The sequence below is a fragment of the Chionomys nivalis genome, chromosome 2 (assembly GCF_950005125.1).
Source record: "Chionomys nivalis chromosome 2, mChiNiv1.1, whole genome shotgun sequence".
Lineage (NCBI taxonomy): Eukaryota > Metazoa > Chordata > Mammalia > Rodentia > Cricetidae > Chionomys > Chionomys nivalis.
Window position 1 is genome coordinate 2,539,401 of NC_080087.1, and position 20,699 is coordinate 2,560,099.

At 35.2% G+C, this 20,699-nt stretch overlaps 1 protein-coding gene across 1 annotated transcript in view; it reads left to right on the forward strand.

Moving 5' to 3' along the window:
• Positions 1-20,699, forward strand: part of Lnpep (leucyl and cystinyl aminopeptidase) — a 94,078-nt gene that overhangs the window by 62,739 nt on the left and 10,640 nt on the right. The window contains exons 9-15 of the mRNA XM_057755752.1: positions 1,317-1,448; positions 3,502-3,662; positions 3,875-3,963; positions 11,646-11,829; positions 13,021-13,177; positions 18,268-18,452; positions 20,131-20,292. Of these exons, the coding sequence (XP_057611735.1) occupies positions 1,317-1,448; positions 3,502-3,662; positions 3,875-3,963; positions 11,646-11,829; positions 13,021-13,177; positions 18,268-18,452; positions 20,131-20,292 (1,070 nt within the window). The remainder of the gene's footprint in view (positions 1-1,316; positions 1,449-3,501; positions 3,663-3,874; positions 3,964-11,645; positions 11,830-13,020; positions 13,178-18,267; positions 18,453-20,130; positions 20,293-20,699) is intronic.

Consider the following 20,699-nt stretch of genomic DNA (forward strand, 5'->3'; position numbering starts at 1 on the left):
TCAGTGCATTGTTAATAAGGCAAGTAAGAGAAGTGAGATTGATCTGGCACCAGAAATTCACCAGTGACCTTGGTTATGATATTGGTAGTAGAGTAGTAGTTCATCTGTGGTATAAAAGAACATGGGAAGAGAGCAAATGTTGATGACCGTAGAGTTTTATTACAAATGAGAAGCAAGAACTAGTGTGGTAACTAGAGGAGGCATGAAATTAAGGAATGGTGAGAGTCATTGATGTGTGTGTGTGTGTGTGTGTGTGTGTGTGTGTGTGTGTGTAAGAGAATATTTAACATTTGTGTTTTGTTGATGGGAATATTATAGAGAAGACATTCATCGTGTAGAAAAAAGGGACTATTAAGAATAAGAATGCTTAAATGTATAGAATAAATATAGCTATAGAGTGAAAAGAGAGTGGAATAGCTATTAAATTTATCTATACTTATAATCTTGATAACTTGATAGTGCTACATTTTTATAACAAGTGAAATTTATTCAAACACTGTTTAATGTCTGCTGCTAGGCATTGTAGTAGGCACTATTTTCTGTAGTTGTATCTTTGAATTGTTCACCCAACTAGCCTTCAGTATAGAAGAGATAAACATAAACCAGATAAAGAAAATAATATCAATTGCAAATAGGGCAATGTGACTTCTCTCTCAATTTAGAAAAGACACCAAACAGGTAGTTGCTTCCTGGTTAGAAAAGTAATGTGTGTGAGGGGTATAGTAATGCCTGAACACTTGCAAGCCCAGCTATGGAATCTTAGTATTTGCTTGTTCCTCTATATATTCATTAGCATAGACATCCTTCAGAAGAAGAAAGATCCTGATTATTTCTGCAACATGGGAGGCTAAAATTAGAATGTAATTGCTACTACCATCAGAGAGATCTTGAAAGCTCTGCTAACTATGACTTCCTTGGTGTATGTGCATGGATGCAGCTACCACTTTAAGAATTGGAGGTGGGAGATGAGATGAGATGCCATAGAAAATTTGTCATATGCTTCTACTAAAAATACACAAATGTTTATCATTTTAATAATGACATGAAAACAACGTACACTGATAGACCACAAAGAATGGCTCATGATAGATTTAGTGTGCATAGGAATCTAACTCCTTTTGTTAATGTTTATATCTTTAAATAATTGTATTTGAACACGGTTTACATCTATGTATACAAGACTAATAATGTATTATAATATGTTGCATATATGAAATCATGTGTTTTAGAGATAATATATTTTCCATTTAGATTCTTGATCCTATGGCCTGCAATAGTCCGTCATTTTCTCCCCTATTTTTTCAATTTGTGGACAGGGAGCTTCTCTCTTGTTGATGTTGAAGACTTACCTTAGTGAAGATGTGTTTCAGCATGCTATCATTCTTTACCTGCACAATCACAGTTATGCATCCATTCAAAGCGATGATCTCTGGGACAGTTTTAATGAGGTAAGTGGTCTGGATAGTTCAGTCCTGTCTGTGAACTATGAGAGGTCCCCTGTTTATATTTCTATCACACATATAAATGGTACCAATTATCACACATATACATGGTACCAATGATAGTTATTTAAGAGAGAGAAGATAGAGCTTAGCATATAAATATTTGTTATTAAAGTCAAGAAATGAAAATACTGCTTATTGTTACAAAAAAAGGATCTGGCCATGGGTAGCTATAATCATTCTGTACCTTAATCTCCATTCCTTTTGTTGGGTAAGGAAAAATTTTCTTCTCAGTATTAATGAATATTGCATATTTTTGATACTTGATATTTGCAAAAATTTATTTTCCTATATGTTTTCTAGTTTTTCTACCTTCAGTTAATGATACTGTTTGCAACCTTATGAATCTCTTGATTTTGAGGCTCGAATCCTTCTTGGGAGATGATATATCACAAGATGACATCAAATCAATGAGTACCATGAGTTACATACTTCCCTTGAGTTGTTTCTCTCTTTGGAATCTGTTACACTTCTATTTTCTAACAAGCAGTGTAATTAGGTAGAATTATTCTTCAGAGCAGTGTATGGGCCCAGCATGTCTATGGTACATATATTGGCTGCACAATTCTCATAGGCTCGAGTTTGTTATTCTGATCTAAATTGGTGGTTCTTTGTGCTCTTCAAGATCACAGATATATCTGAAAATCTGATAAAGTTCTTGTCATTTGCCTTAGAAAAACCCATACATGCAAGACATCACACATAGTTTCAGAGTCTTATGGATGCTGAGTCAAGAACTCCTTTGCTTTGAATGTGCCTCATTTATTCTTTCTTGCCCACTCTGAATTGTTGGTATTTTCTAGTGTTAAGTTTTTGCCTAGAAGATAGGACTTCCCTACTGAGTTTTGTTTGAGATAAGGAATTAATTCTTATTCCCTAACACCTGCTTCTGTATTTTTTTTACTCCAATCATATGTTGGCATTTCATTGAAGAGCTATCACTTACTTAGTTCCCATTCATACATATTTTGACATTTGGAACATATATGCCTGCCTTTATCACTCACTGCAAATAGTGATGTTGTCCCATCCCAACCTAGTTACTATTTTTTTTAGCATTCATATCAGACTGTATACTAGTCTCTTCTTTAAAGTTCTCAAAGTACCTTGCTTTTCTTCCCAGCCTCTGGTCCTGAAATAAATATAAGATTAATACCTTAATGAAAATGGAAGACATTGTTCTATACTTTTGTGCTTAAGCAGCATATGGTGCTTTAGGTAGGGCCTTCCTTGGTGATGTAATAGTGTAGGTTTTATGATGTTGTAGTGGCTTGAATTTACACCTATATGTAATCCAGAAGAGTGAGCTAAATCATAAAATTTAGCCTTCTTTCTTTAAAGAGACCACCTTTTTTGTATGTGTGAATCTCTTTTTGATCATTGGGGGTTCGTGAGCTTTACAGGGTCTAATAATATGAGACATCAGATTTTAGGTTTTGCAGAAAAGTTAATTTATTTGGGGAAAATAAGATCTATCATCATCAAAAAGAATTTACTGTTGTTCTCTAAGAGACTCGGTTAAGGGACTAGAGTTTTCTGCAGCTGGCCCTCATAACCTTGTAGCTCTGCCCCAAGACTGGTTCTTTAACAGATTGACACTGAAGAAGCAGAGTAGGAAAAAAAAAGAGGAGTCTGGGCTTGCTGTTTCTCTGGACGGAGTGGCAGTGCTTCCATCCTGTACTGCTTCTCACCAGCTGTGTCTCTGAAATAGTAGTTCTGTGGCTTGAAAGTGCACTTTCATCTTTTATGGATTCTAATGTTAAATTCTACAGGTTGGTAGCACATCTGCTACTTTTCAGCATGGTCCCACTCATGCCTTATGAAACACTCACTTAGATTCCAAGCTAGTTTGTTTTCTAAATGTACACTCAACTAAGCATTGATTCTTTGTGGTCTCCATGAAGTACATTAGGGAAAGAGGAAAAGGAACAGGGAAATTAAACTAAAACTTTTAAACAATTTTATCATTAAGCAAAATTAATTCTTCTTAATTTAATAGGTCACGAACAAGACACTAGATGTAAAGAAAATGATGAAAACCTGGACCCTACAGAAAGGATTCCCAATAGTGACTGTCCAGAGGAAGGGGACTGAACTCCTTCTACAACAAGAAAGATTTTTTCTAAACATGCAACCAGAAATTCAGGCTTCAGATGCCAGGTATTATCCTTCTTTCTTCTCAGCCCATCTAGTTTCCACCTTCAGGTATAAGAATTTTAGGTGTCATATAACCATCATTCTTGTGAATCCTAATGAGGGATTTCCTCTCTGGAAGAATTTTGGAAACTTTGTTAGTGTCCTAAACCATCATCTCCTAAATAAATAGGTGAAGTATTAGGAAGAACTAACCCTCCAATGTTTTACTTCTGCAGCTACCTTTGGCATATTCCAATATCCTATGTCACTGATGGAAGAAACTATTCAGAATATCGATCAGTTTCACTACTGGACAAGAAATCAGGTGTGATAATAGCTAATTCCTTTCTGATAAAAAATTACTAGTAATGTAATTTTAAAAATTTGACCATAGGGCAGATAATAGATTTTACTTTACAGTGTGTAATTCTCTGATCTAGTGTCATAAATAATTATTTAACACTTTACTACAATAAGACTGACTGTTTATATTATAGAATTGGCTCTTAGTTGTAAGAAATAAGGTTAAGAAGTTGCAAAGAATATTTTGACAATGTTTTATTGTTAAGTACTGCATAAATATTTTATGTTTTAAAATAAGTAAAAGAACCAGAGCATTTGCATTAAGTGTTATTATCTACTTTCAAGTCCTAGTCTGGGGCCAGTGCATTTAACAGGCATTTTATAGATTGTTTATATGCATAATAAAGGTTGATTTATAACTCAGATTTACAATGAATGCCCATCACAACATATCCTGTAGACATGAAGGTAGCCAGACTTTGTTTGGACCACCAGCTCCCAAATAATGACATTGAGACATCTTATTAATTATGAAAGCTTGACCTTAGCTTAGACTTGTTCACAACTAGCTCTTAAAATGTAAATTAACCTGTTTATATTAACCTATGCTCTGCCACATGGCTCATTACCTCTCCTCGGTACAGTATGTCTAACTTCTGTGCCTCCTGGTGAATTCCCCACCTCTCAGGTTCTTCCCCCAAGTTCCTCTATCTCCCTGAAATGCCCACCTATCCTCTTCTGCCTAGCTACTGACCATTCAGCTCTTTAATAAAGCAATCACGAGGTGCCTTAGCAGAAACACATCTTCACACTGTACAAAAAGAATATCTCATAACACATTTCCCTTTTTTTTGGCAATAAAAAATAGAATAAGGAACTATCATAACAAAAAGATAATAAGTCACAACAGTGACAGAGGCTGAGTATCCCTAATTGAGCTTCATTATAACGGTCAAAATATTTCATATTTAGATCATTTTAGGTTTCAGGATTCCACATTGGGAATGTTCTACTATTAAAATCTGTGCAAATAGCAGAAAATCTACAATGCTCCGAGATTTGAAATACTTCTGGTCCAAAGCTTTTCAGATAAGAGGCAATTGGTCTGTATATGCTTACCCATAAGCTATCCATAAAAAGCCACTGAAGTATAATTTCTAACCATTTGTGAAATACATCTGTGATACCTACACATATATCAATTTTATTTACATCCAAAAAGAACATAAGACTCTTGCGTTCTGTGAAAATCAGCCATGAATACTTTAGATTTATGAAAAAGGGAAAGTTCTTGCTTAGATCTGGATATGTTTTTAAATGTACATTTTTGATAGGTGAGTAAAGCCCAATTGCCTGATCACACCATGCCTCTCCCATTTACCACTTAACCGGCTTTTAGATTAGGTATTTGGCTCAGAGCCTACTCCAAAATAGGGTTGTGATAAGGATTTTTAGAGTTTATTTATATGGAGTGCCCAAAATCATGTCTGGTGTATGTTAAGTTTATGTTAGATTCCATTGCTAAGGCACTTACTAAAGAACCTTTAGGCATAGTGTATCTGCATTACATAAATTATGGGAAAAGTTTTCTAATGCTACCATAAGTTTTTTTGTGCTTTCTTTGTCATTTTAAAATGTTTTACTTGAAATCATTATATACATATGATTTCCATATCTTTCCTTTAAAAACATATATGGTAATTGACACAGTCTTTCATTTTTATACCCATGATTCATCAATTTTTTATTAAAAATATTTCCTAATGAAGATATCAGATGTTAAGATATTTCCCCCATTTTATCTTTTTTTCTTTTTATCAGTGCTTCTCAAAATTGAGGGCTATTGCCGGGCGGTGGTGGCGCACGCCTTTAATCCCAGCACTCGGGAGGCAGAGGCAGGTGGATCTCTGTGAGTTCGAGACCAGCCTGGTCTACAAGAGCTAGTTCCAGGACAGGCTCCAAAACCACAGAGAAACCCTGTCTCGAAAAACCAAAAAAAAAAAAAAAAAAATTGAGGGCTATTACCTTTTGTGAGTGGATACTCAAAACTAAGCTACCCGTCTGTATTGTATGGTGACAGTGGAGGCTGTCAGCTTCAATATATGAATGTGTCACACACTGCAGAAGAGTCACAGCACCTATGCATCAGTCTCACTGTTTGAAGTCCTCAGAGCAGAAAATGATCCCATCTCTTTGATTAATGTGTGAAAAAGTGCTGCTTTCCCTGGTGAAACAGAACTCTAAAGATTAGAGTCCCTAAAGTGGTACTCTGAGCTGAGGAAGAAGAATACCCTTCCCCTCTGTTCCTTCAGCAGTATAGTCTAAATACAACAGAACATTAAAAAGACCCAACAAGGAAAATTTGCAGACTTCCAAATAGTATTTAAATTTTTGCTGGTATTAGAAATAAGTAATAAGAAATCTGCTTCTGTCTGTTCTTTAAAAAACTGTTTATATGTGTGTGGTGAACTCTATTTGAGATTCATGCTGTATAAAATAGCACCAACTTCCCTACTTAGTCCTTACACTAGTCAACTCTGTTACTGAAACAGAATAACAAATAATTTAAAGGGGGGAAGATTTATTTCAGCTCGGTGTTTCATGGGTTTTAGTTCCTGGCTTTGGGAGATGGGGAGGAGAAGAAAAACATTGATGAGTTATATCTTAGAAACATTCCAAAGTAGTAACCTTCTTCTTCCTCCAGACCCTACCTCATAAGTGCCCATTCTCTACCAACTTAACAGTGAGTTAACTAGTGACTTCTTAATGATTAGATTCTCTAGTTTTGGACCAAGCCTTCAATTCATGAGTGTAGGAGTGACATACTATATACACGAACCATAGCCTCCCTCCTTTCCTCTCCCCACTATGCTTTCTCTTCCCCTCTTCTTCACTCTTCCCCCTTTTCCTCTCCCCCTCTCTCCTTCCCCTCCACCTCCATCTATGTTTCCCCTCTCTTTCCTCTTCCCACTACCTTCTCCCTCTTTTCCATCTATTCTCCCTCTGTCTCCCTTTTTTCCCTTTCCCTCTCTTCTACTCCCTTTCTATCTCCCTTACCTGATGTACTCTAATTTTGCTGCACAGAAATTTTTCCAGTATCTTAACAAGCCACACTGTCTATTGTGTTTAATCCTTTTGTGTGTTGTTGTCTCTCCTTGAAGAACACCCTGACACCCCTTCCCTTGACCTCCTCCCATTCATTTCTCTGCCCTTAGCCATGGCTTGTTCCAGTCTGCATCCTAAGACAAGGTAGATTCCACTTTATAGTTTCAAATAACATTTTGTACTTTTCACTCAGAGTATTCTGTAAGTACTCTGCACTTGTGTCTCTCTCCATGTTATATTTATCTCCCATTGAGGGTAAATATTGCGGTTCATAAATTGCTTTAATGAACTTAGTATGTAGTAGGTACACAAGCAATTACTGAATGAATAAATGAAATCACTGAATGTTAATTTTGACTATAAAAACGTATAAGGAAAAAACACTGAAAGCCAAAAGAGATGCCTTACTTCCCTTCATTGAAAAGACTCATAGTAAAAGGGAATATAAAAAAAAGGAATAAAATTGTTGAATCTGAGACTGGAACTGGCCCAATTTGATGTAAGCAACATCTGTTTCCTGTTAGTAACTATGTAGTTCTCCAGTGGCTGTTGCTGCTTTAATTTCTGCCAGTTCAAATTTAAGAGTGCATATTGAAAACACACTGCTCTTAGGAGAAAATGTTTGACCCTGTGGACAGTTGAATCTTCTTGGCTCCTGATACCCCAGCAGTAATTTCTCTCAATTTAGTTGCATTTTAATTTTTTCTATCCTCAAAATGTAGCAGAGAAAATGACTTTAGGCTTATTTTATTTCATATATTGCTACAATATAGGCTCCTCTTTGGTTTCTTCAGTCTACAGTAGGGCTCCGCACTTAGCTTGCTGGTTAAATCTTGTGTAGAAGTTATATTCAATTAGCTTCTTTGCCCCCATTTCCACTGTTGAATAATTGTTGTACATAATAACAGGATAAAGGGGATCATTTTTCAGGTTACCCTAAAATTTTCAACCTTGTTCTTCCTACCTTTCTGTTACCTATATTTTTTTCCAAACTTAAAATTCTTAACTGTAGGAGATAATTAATTTAACTGGAAATTTTAATGTTACGTTTCTGAAAAAGGGTATCACCATACCAGAAATATTGCTATGAAACTAAAAGATATATCATTGGAAGGAAAAGCAATTAGAAAGATAAAGAAGGGGAGGTGACTTACTAACATACCTTTATATGCTGTTATCTGATCTTTTTTTTCTACTTAATAAGATACAGAGTAAAGGAGTGATGCAAGGATGGGGACTTTTGCATGGAGTGCAGTTAAATTATGTACTGTGGTAACACCTGGAACAGACTTGATGTCATATTTTTCTAGTTTTTTAATAAAAACATGTATTCTTTTTGTTTCAGTACTTTGTTATTTCTTTATAAAACAGTAGTTAATTTTCATAACTTACAAATGGTTTTTAAAATCACAATTAGATTATTTTGTCTGGGTTTTGCCATTTAAAATTAAATTGCTCACTATTTTATTATACAATAGACTGAAAACTGAACTGCTAATCTGTTAATGATTATAATAAATTAAAAACATATGAGAGTATTCTCATCTCATCTACATTTGAACTGGCAACCAGTTAGGTCTCTTATTAAAACAATTATTTTTGATACCTATGGTTTTGAGGTCCTGCATTCTAGTTCATTCAGAAGACGTGAAAGGTCTCACCTTCTGCTGTTGGCTGTGTTGCTTATGTTCTGGCAACTTAATGACAGTAATAATATACTCCCAGCTGCATTTCTTCTCTCTGCCATCTGGAGTTGGCCATGTTTGTAGTATAGCACATGCTCATCAGTGAAAATAGTCATTATGTCACTATTTCCTGAACCTATCCAATGAAACAATTGTCGTGCTTATCATTTTTAAGTCAGTGGAGATAGGGCTATGTGATCCTTCTTTCAGAGAATTTGTTTTTAAAAGCTCCATAGAAGATTCTGCTTGCAAATCCAAATGGAAAATATTGGTACTTTTTGGATTAACTATTATACAATTATTCTCATCTGTTATAAGCCTGTTTATAATGTCCCTAACCTGGAACCATGACTGTTTTCATCACAAATACTCCTCAGAACTCCATACTACTCTGGAAAAAGAAATGAATTTATTTCATCTAACTGATCATTCCTGTCTGTTATTATGTCAAAAATAAAAGAAAAATTAATATTGAATCTTTTAATATAGAAGAATGATAAAATGATAGTTTTATTAAGGTATAATTAGAAACATTTCCATCTTCATAATATCCAAAATATCAGCAAAATTAGAGTAATAAAAGGAATCAGATAAATTTTAATAATTCATTCTTTTGAACTTGACGAACTATAAGTAAAGCTTCAAGTACTAATATGTCTTTCATTTTTAAAATGTGTTTCTAAAACACCTAGTATAAAAATAGTTCACTATACAAGTATTGTGATAGGCAAGTATTTTAAGTAATGTATTAAAATAGGAGACTAGCCAAAGTAGGACGAGTCCCGAGATGGAAAGTTGGGTAGTTGAGTATTGCGCATGAAGACAGTGGAAGTGAAGGGGTTGGGAATTCTTGAAGGCAAAAATGCAGGAAGAACACCAGCACATGTAGGACGACTGTAGGAAAGACTACATTAATATAAACGAGTACAGGGTCACATGTAGGACGACTGTAGGAAAGACTACATTAATATAAACGAGTACAGGGTCACATGTAGGACGACTGTAGGAAAGACTACATTAATATAAACGAGTACAGGGTCACACGTAGGACGACTGTAGGAGACACTACATTAATATAAACAAGTACAGGGAAACATGACACTAAATATACTCCACTATAGTATCGTTGGTTTTGATTAGTTTTTTCTTTTTTAAAATTAATAAAAATATTTTTTATCTTAAGATCACAATTTATCATTCAGACTTTAATATGATTTGAAACTATTTGTAATGACTTTAGTCATTTATTCATTCACTTGGTAAAGATTCGTAATCTCCTGCTAGGTACCTCACTATATCAACTGAGAGGTTAGCAGTAAAGGATCAGTGAGCACACAGGGCTTTTATTCTAGCAAATCATCACCTCAAGGTCTTTTCAAGCATGATCTGCTGCTGCACCTACATCCTGTTGTCAACTTTTAATAACGTTTTTATTAGTAATTCTAAGCATATTGAAAATTCATCACTATATTCTGTAGTCAGTTGCTTCTTGTTTGCATATTATATCCCCTTCCTCCCCAAAATTGGCATTTTTAATAATTTTCTCAAAACACACACACACACCCATGCATGCACATATGTATGTATATTTGTGTTAAAAAATACTTGGCATTATTCTGTTATTTTAACTCAATTGTTTCTTAACTTGTGCCTAAAAACACCTTAAACCTTTCCTAATTTTTATTTTGTTAGCCTTGAAGTATTTTCTAAATGACATTTTTTTTCTTAACTAGTATAGTAAAAGACAAAAGTTGAGAAGGGACATATTTTGTACAGGATATATTTTGTACAGGACATATCTTGTATAGGACATATTTTGTACAGGACATATTTTGTATAGGACATATTTTGTATAGGACATAACTTGTATAGGACATATCTTGTACAGGACATATCTTGTACAGGACATATTTTGTACAGGACGTATTTTGTACAGGACATATGTTGTATAGGACATATTTTGTATAGGACATATATTGTACAGGACATATCTTATATAGGACATATCTTATATTGGACATATTTTGTACAGGACATATTTTATATAGGACACATCTTATATAGGACATATTTTGTACAGGACATATTTTGTACAGGACATATTTTATATAGGACACATCTTATATAGGACCTATTTTGTACAGGACATATTTTGTACAGGACATATTTTGTACAGGACATATCTTATATAGGACATATTTTGTACAGGACATATCTTGTACAGGACATATCTTGTACAGGACATATCTTATATAGGACATATCTTGTACAGGACATATCTTGTACAGGACATATCTTGTACAGGACATATCTTGTACAGGACATATCTTGTACAGGACTTATCTTGTACAGGACATATCTTGTACAGGACATATCTTGTACAGGACATATTTTGTATAGGACATATCTTATATAGGACATATTATCTTATACACCGTTGCTCTACTCTTCACAGCGTCCTTTCCCACCATCTCTCTCCTGTGCATATTTTCTTACGATTTGTGTTTTCTGAAGTCACTTAAAAGAATGACATCTTAGGCATCTTTTATTTTATGAAGCCTCTCCAGACTGCCCTTCAGTGTGAAATATTTCTGTGTGCTTCCATGGAATGGTTTGTTTTCTTTTTCCACCAGTGACACTTAAGTGATATTATATCTAGATGTTTTTATCAGATTTTAAAAACAGGTCTGTCTGCTTTCTTCATCATTTGATCTCCAGTGCCTGTTCTAGAGCCAATAATTTATGAGGATTAAATAATGTTTAAATGACTAGCAAACTTCATTGAAACATACTGTACCAGCATTTAGTTTCTTAAAAGAATCATGGATATGAAAACATGCATTGTTAACCAAAACAAACAAACAAAAAGCCCTCTATTGTTTTTTCTCTTGTTTTAATTTTTCCTCTCTTTTAGATACCATCAATCTTACAGAACAAGTACAGTGGGTCAAAGTCAACACAAATATGACTGGCTATTACATTGTTCACTATGCTGATGATGACTGGGCAGCTCTAATCAATCAGTTGAAAAGAAATCCTTATGTTCTCAGTGACAAAGACCGAGCTAACCTCATCAATAACATCTTTGAACTTGCAGGGTAGAGTATACTTGATTTACATTGTTATTGCTATTTTTTAAGATTTTATTGCAGTAAAGAACAATTCAGAACACATTTTTAAATAACAAGTATATATGACTGTTAAGTATAGTTTTAGAAGATTTGGAAAATGGAGGCATGTTTGTGGCTTTCAGAGATTTTATAATGTATTGGAAATACCAGCTGTAAACACATTGATAGCATAAAACAGGATCAACTATTAGTTCAAGAATAGATACCAACAAGCAGGATACATACTTTGTTCAGTAAAAATGTTGTAGGAATTCAAACTTCACATTAATTCATGAGAGAATTGTCTTCAAGAAGTAGTTGGCTTCTGTCTAAAGCTTAGTGCTAACCTATTAATTGAATAGCATCTCTAATAACTGGAATGTCCTTATATGTGTGTGACTTGCCTCCCCACCATGTACATTATAGAAACCCAAAGCCCAAAATGGCAGTGGCCTTTAATAAAGGTATCTTCTGAGTAATTTTCAATTTTAGATTGATTCTAGGCCTTGAAACACAAAGAATACTTATTATTACTTTCCATTTTTGACTTGTGTTTTAAATATGAAGTAGCCTTATTATATCTTTTCAAACATTACTGTTATAACTTCTACAAACTGCCTATTGGGTTTGTTTGTTTGTTTGAGACAAGAGTGTCACTGTGTAGCCTTGGCTGGCCTGGAATTGGCTATGTAGAACAGTTTGACTTCAATATCTCAGAGGTTTACCTCTCTTCCCCACCTAACTGCTTAGTTTTTAAAAGTTACTCACTGTAAACTCCCAATGGACCATGTCTTAACAAATGTGGCAGACTTATTACAGCAAGAAATGAAATCTGTCTTTTTCTGATTCAGATACTGAGTATGACACTCCCAACCATGGGGTAAATTGAAGGGATTAGTGGATAAGATCAGTAGTAGTCATCTTTTCCAAGTCTGTGTGATACTTTTACTAAGTCAGTAGCAATAGGTGACTTCTAAATCCAAAAATGAGCTGTTGTCTATCTGTTAAAATGCATCTTTACCTGTGAGCCACTTAAATATAATTACATCAGTCTAACTTTGCCTAATATTACTATAAACGTAAGTTTCTTGTCTGCAGACTCACTGACTCACTTTAAAGTTTCCCTCCATGTTATGTGTATCTCGGCAAATTTACACTTCTTATTTATTTATTCTTTAGCCTTGGCAAAGTGCCTATTCGGATGGCATTTGATTTGATTGACTATCTTAGAAATGAGACCCACACTGCACCCATCACTGAAGCCCTGTTCCAGACAGGCCTCATCTATAACCTCCTGGAAAAACTGGGACATATGGACCTGGCCTCAAGATTGGTGGTAAGTCTTTCTTTTTTCAGTCTTTTGTGACTTACCTTTGATACTGTTATTTGAATTTCTATTCAGGCCTAACATGCCTTTTAAAAAATGAAACAGGGCTGGAGAGATGGCTCAGCGGTTAAGAGCACATCTACTCCAGCTGGACAGCAAAGGAACCAGCGTAGGACCAAACTAGACCCTTGAAATGTTGGTGACAGTTGTATGGCTGGGGCATACTGCAGGGCCACCAGCAGTGGCACCAGAATTTATCCCTACTGCTTGTACTGGCTTTTTGGGAACCTATTCTCTTTGGATGGATTATTCAGCCCAGATATAGTAGGAAGGGCCTTGAACCTTCCCCAAAGCAATGTGCCTTACCCTCTCTGAGGAGTGGATGGGAGGTAGGGTGGGGATTAGGTGGACAGAATGGGAGGAGGGGAGGGAGTAGGAACTGGGATTGGTATGTAAAGTGAAAAAAAAGTTTGTTTTCTTTTTTTAAAAAAAAATAGAAGTTATTTTTAAAAAAAAAGAAATCAAATGGTTAGATTCCAATTTCTTTATTTTACTCATTATAAAAATCTCTGCTCTGAATGAAAAATGCCAATCCTTATGATGAAAAGTTGGTTCAGCTTTTATATGAAATAGTATTATTTGAATATCAAAATATAGACATTTGACTGCTACCAAATGGAGCCATCTAAAAGGAAAATATCTTTGGGAACCATCTTTTGTTTTTACACACATTAAAATAACATCTTTTAGAAAATAAATCTCTTATTAATTTGTTAGTGGTCTTTTTAAAATGCAGTATGTTCTGAAAATTACCTGCTTAGGAGTTGTTACCGACTAACCTCCCATGAGCAATGCTGCTGGTACGTAGCAGTGACTGTACCAGTTTCCAAGGAGTCTTCAACTTAGTATTAGACTTCACCTTAAAACCAGTCACCTGATAGTGTTCAGCTGTTACTTTTGATGCTTCAATAATAATTAAGGTAGTATATTAGTTTCCTAGTATTGCCTTAATTTATTACTACAAACTTGATATACAGAAATAGCAGGAATTTATTTATTATGCCTCTGGAGGCTAGAAGTCAAGGTGTTGCCAGGGTAGACTGCCTTGTAAAGGATAATCTACTACCTACCTTTCTCTTAACTTTAAGTGAATGCGAGTAATCCTTGTGTTTCTTGTTTAAATTATTGTCATTCCTGTCCTATCTCTGTTGACAAGGCACTGTACTGTGTTTCTGTACCCCGATTTGACAGCTGTCATAGATATACCAACCCTTAGTTAGACCCCATAGTAACCCTGTATAGCTTCATTTTCACTTGGTTATGTCTACAGAGACTGTTCCCATTTACGGTTTTGTGACCTGGGCTAAGGTACACTACTCCATGTGGTATCAGTCGTAGCAGACAATACTACTACACATCACTCGTTTTTACCACACTTGAAGGACACTGATTTGAAGGGTTTAAAAAAATACCCTAAAGGGAGGCAGAATGTCTGCCTATTCTAAAGCTATCTAGGTAGTTAATTCCATGGTAGCAGAAGCCTTTATTCCATCTACTGTTCTCTGTTCTATCTAAGATTAGTCTTAGGAAGCACTTGGTAATTATCTCAAGCTATTCCTTTGCTGAAATTGCAAATTGGGTCTTGGGAATATTTTCCTGTTGGTGTTCAAGTAACTTGTCTTGTTGCATCTTCATCCTCTATGGTTTCAGGTATTTGTTTGGAACATACTATAGACTAGGATTCAGGGAACTGATGAGTAAAGAACAAGGATTGGAGACTTGGTGTCTGTTTCTAAGTCTTGGACCCTTTTAGTACTATTTCACCTTAAATTCATAGTTAAATACCAAGTTGACTTTAGTTCACAAAGAAGGGAAGCTTTAAAATTCTTGTTTATTCTTCGGGGATTTTGATAGCATCAAAACTATTACCACTTTGTATTTAGGAAGTGGAATGGCAGGCATTTCAAGCCCTTGAGTCAAATATTCAAGTGTATTGCTGTTTAATATTGGTATCTGATTAATATTTATGTCATTATAGCCAGAACACTATACAGATTAATTTGTCATTTTATTATGAAAGTTATGCATAATGTATACAGCGTTCTGTGGAGTATGCTGTGGTGTGGTGGGTAGGGTCTGGAGGTACATTTGAATTGTGTTAAATTGTTAACATCTGAAGTTAATGTCTGGCTTTAGCCATATTCCTCTTTTATAACTTACAAATCTGTCATTCTCTTAAATATGACGCATTGGTGGGATAAACCTTTGCAATAAAACTGACAAATCACTTTTAAGAAATTTTGTTAACTTGGGAAAGAACCTCCCTGAGTGTATTGATGTAAAATTAAAACAGTAAATCAAAATTTAATATATAGCAAGTGTCATCATTCTTTCCTGTTTTATTTTTAAAATAATTTTGTTACTGTTGCTGCATTTTATTGCTTATGTGACACATCTCTTTATTACCTTCTTCTTCTTGCCATTCTTAATGAAAATAGTGTTAAATCCTGTTGTTTAATCACCTTAACTTCAAGAGACTAATTTAGAAACCATATGAAAAGTGTATTTCATTTTATGAGACAAAGGCAACTTGAGGCACCTGCTATACTCTTATTAATATAAGTAATATTGAAGACATAACCTGATTCACTTATTTAAATAGTCACATTTAAAATAGCAGGATTTTTATGAAAGTAGAATTATGTTAGTAAAATGTTTATCATATTTTCAAATATACTTAAAATATTTTGAGAATCTCTCTTAATCATTTGGTATAAGGAGACTAGCAAAATCAAGCCCTCTCATTGTGGGGTGTGGGTGCTTAAAGCTTAGTCTGAGCATCCTCAAGTGTCAGGCTTTCTCTCCTCTAGTGCTTCAAAGTGCCATTCCCACTGGTGCTGCTGTGTCTCTCCACTGAGGTTTATGAAGATAAAATTCTAAGTTGTAACTTTCCCACACATTGTTTCTTTGTTTCTGGTTATAAGTACCTTTAAATTTTCTTTGATTCTTCGTTCTTTTGGGACAAAAACAGTAGACATATGGTCTGTGTCAATAGTCAGGGATAGTGCTGTCTTTATGCTTTTGAGTGGGTCTATCAATTAAAGACAGCAGGTACCAATACAGACACAGGAGCCCAGTGGAATGCCCTGCACTGACAGCTAGCACAGCCAGTATCTTCTCCACGTTCTCCCAGTAACTCTCAAACTCTACCACCTCAAACATTCCGCAAGGTATCTAGTCTCTGTTTGTCTTTAAACAAACAAAGGCAAGTTGATGTGTTGTCACAAGCCTTGAGAACTTCTTATACCAATTCTTCTTGTCTTTAGGGATGGATGGTGGTCTTCAAAAAGAGCATAATACTTTGAAAGAACTTAAACTGAATTTGGGAGATTAAAAGAGTTTTTCATAACTCATCTATGATACTTTATTATTGGGATGAGGTAGTGTGTTAGGGTTTCTGTTGCTTTGATGAAACACAACGATCAAAAGCAACTTGGGTAAAATTGTTTTTCACTATATTTCCAGATATTGGGCCATCATTGCAGAAAATCAGAAACTCTGATAGTGCAGGAACCTGGAGGCAGGAGCTAATACAGAGGCCATGGAGTGCTGCTTACTGGCCTGCTTCTCATGACTTGCTCATCCTGTTTTCATTAACGCCCAGAACCAATTAGCCACCAATTACTAATTAAGAAAATGCTCTGCCAGCCTACCTACAACCAGATCTTACGGGGATAGTTTCTCATTTGAGGATCCATATAACTATAGTTTCTCATTTGAGAATCAGATAACTATGGTTTATGTCAAGTTGACATAAAAGTAGCCAGCACAGGTAGGATGGTGGTAGTGATGTAAAGTAACTGGTAAGGAGAAATTCACTGATGCTTAGATACTGAGGAAAAGGGACATCAATTGATTTTGTTTGTTTGTTTAAATTTGATCCTCCTCATGTATAGCTTGTAGATATATTCTTTACAGAGGAAAAAAACTAAGCATTTTATATCAAAGTTTTTCTCCTCTAGGATTTCCTGGGTGCATATTTTTTACAGTATTGTTAAATCTTGTGTATCTTCTCCCTCTGTGGTGCACAATAACTTGCAACATGAAAGGACTTCCATATCCTGTGAATAGCTCTTATGATTCTGTGTAGGAGAGAGATTAAAAGGGGGGTTGCTGATTCCATAATACACACATATTTCACAATGGCTTCTCATTCAGAACTAACTGTAACAATGAATTGTATAGAATAGCAGATGAGATTGAACAATTGTCCACAGGGTATTTTGATCACATGTAGATTAAGTATATGTAAATGAAATTTTATTGTCTCTATAGTTTACAAACAATTCTACTAAAACAAAGTAGTGTATATGTACCATGTACACAAAACTGAAGAGTTAGAAACATAAATCTAGATGAATAACATTTGGATGTGCACTATACATCTATTTTTATATTTTTCTGTAACTTTGACTATTTTACATTAAAAATGGGAATATATACTATTCCCTAGAGACCTCATTTTCTTTTAAGTTTTTTTTTTTAGGTTAATTTGCTATGACCTTAAACTAGGTGGTATGTTAAATATGTTTAAGTATTAAATCATTAGTAAAGAAACGTATTTTAGCAGAACATGGTAACATTTACTTGTAATCTCAGCAAGAAAATTGTACGTTCACAGCCAGCCTGGTCTATATTTATTACAATAAATAGTAATGGTGGTATATTCTCTCTCTTATTTTTGAATTTGTCAATACAGAAGTCATCAGGCAAGGAAATTCCAGCAGTTGGATGATATTTTAGGTAGGAAGGAGGTAGCTTTTAGTCAGGTACACACAGAATAAAGGTTCTCTACGGTGTAGACACCATAAAATCTTCCTGAGTTTAGTTGTATCATTCTTAAGTCTTACTTGTCTGTAGCTTTGTTATTGGTTACTCCATACCAGCTAAATGTAGGCCTTATATGTCAGTTAATATTTAATAAGTAATATCTTGTCATTTTTTTCTTATTGGGTAAATCTTAGAGAAAAGATATCTAGTTGTACTGATTTCATGATTTATTGAATTATTAATATCATAATCACATTTCATTATTGTAGACCAGAATATATAAATTGCTCCAGAACCAAATCCAGCAGCAGACTTGGACTGATGAGGGCACGCCATCTGCTCGAGAGCTCCGTTCAGCCTTGCTGGAATTTGCCTGTGCCCATAACCTAGATAATTGTACCACTGAAGCCACAAAGCTGTTTGACATTTGGATGGCATCAAACGGAACTCAGAGGTGAAGTGCACATATACTTGAATGGATCTTTTCCTTCATTATTTCCTAAAGAAGGAAGGAATGATATTCCACTATATGCATGTGCCAAATTTAATACATTTTTTATGAGATTTGAATTGCTTCTGCTTCTTGGCATTGTAAATCTGCCATGAATTTGAGCATATAATTAGCTTTGGCAAATCTGATTTAAATTCTTTCAGTATATATTCAAAAGTGCTATTGCTGGATCATAGAGAACTTTTATTTGTTTTGTTTTTATCATGTGCATATATATGTGTGTTTGTGTGAGAACTCATGTGTAGGAAGCCAGAAAACAATCTTTCATGTCAAATCCTCAGAAACACTTTTTTTTAGATAGTGACTTCCCCTAAATAGTCTAGATTGACTGGCCAGAAAGCCCCTGGGATTTCAAGTTTATACCACCCTTTGACTTTATTCTGTTGGTTCTGGAGATCAGACTCAAGTACTCATGCATGCTCAGCAAGCACTGTACTGATCTAACTATTTTCCCTAGCATTCCATTTTTAATTTTTAAGGACTTTCATGATATGTTTCCCATAGTAAGTATGTGATTTTATGTTTCCACTAACAGAGTATAAATACTCCAGAGTTTTTTGTGTGTTTGTATTGTTTTGCTTTTGTTTGTTTGTTTTTGTTTGTTTGTTTTTACACAATGTTACCACAACATGTTTTCTGGTTTTGTTTGGTTGATTTGGTTTTGAGATAGGGTCTCACTGTGTAACCCTTGTTGGTCTACCTCTGCCTTCTGAGTACTGAGATTAAAGCAAGCACTTTCATATTTTGCCTAGTTTTCTGCTTCATTTGTTTGTATTTAAAACTTTTTTTCCCCTGTGGTGCTGAGGATCTAACAGTCTCACACTTTCTGGACAAATGCTCTACCATTGATCTCTCTATCCACCCGTCTCCAACTGACCAGCACTGGAATCACAAGTGCATGTAAACCCAGTTCTGCTGTTACTGACCTCAGGTCCTCACGCTTGTGTGGCAAGTACTTTAAATGGTGGTGATGCACGATATCTCCACAGGAAACCCTAATTTTCTGAGGTTTTGATAACAGCTATTTCTCAGAGTATGATGGCTGTCTCCTTTCATTTAGAAGTGAAAGGAGTGAGCAGTTAGGAGAAATGTTCTGGATATGATTAATTCTTTCCAGGTTCCTTATTGAACATTTTGGAGCAATGATTAAAATATTTGGAAAGCTGAGACAGGGAATTTGAATAAGGTTCTGAAATCTGTCCTAGCTCTGAGACCTAAGTAAAGGCAGTTGTGTTTCATCCGCTTCCTGCCTCCCAAGCACACATTTGCTGCTCTATTTATACCGTCACATTTAGCACACTGTATCATAATGCATATAGTTATTCTGTATACTTTGGGATAGCCCATGATCTCCTACAGAGAAAGGGGTGTGTCTCATTCCTTCCCAGTATGCAGGTACATGTCTACTCAGTAAATAATTATTATATTAAATTCAACTTGTGTTCTTTAAGGTCATAACTATAGAAAGGTAGCAGTCATTGAATTACCTTTTTACTCATTTCTAAAAATTGTATGAAGATTTACAATTATTATTTGGACCCAGAGACACTACCAGTCAATTCCTTGCCTTTGTAGTCAGATATTTTTCCTTGTTATTCTCATGTTTCACTCTCTTTTGTAGCCTGCCTACTGATGTCATGACCACTGTGTTCAAAGTTGGAGCAAGAACCGAGACAGGCTGGTCATTCCTCTTAAGCATGTATTTCTCCATGGGCTCTGAAGCAGAAAAGAACAAAATACTTGAAGCTCTTGCCAGCTCAGAGGATGTACAGAAACTTTACTGGTATGGAACCGTTCAAACAAAGAAACCAAAAGATAAAAGCACTTTGCTTTTTAGGACAGGAGCCCACTTTCTCTTGAACTCTCACTGACTTCTTAGACCTGAATTGGACAAGGTTGTGATGAGTTTTCACGAACCGGGCTTCAGCTTGAGGATTGAACTTAACAGATGGTTCAGAATGCACTTTGTTTGAGAGATTTGAAGATATTAGTAATCATAAACCCCATCTGTGCCCTGCTGGAAAATGTTGTGCTCCCTTGGCATGATGTGCTAAAATCTGCTGTACTACATATCAATCTACTCATGCTGTCACTTTGCAAATGTAAACACTTCAGAAAAAGAGAACTATTTTTCTATCTTCCTTTGAATTTAACTTCTTCCTAATGTCCAGCTACCTGGCCTAGGAATGG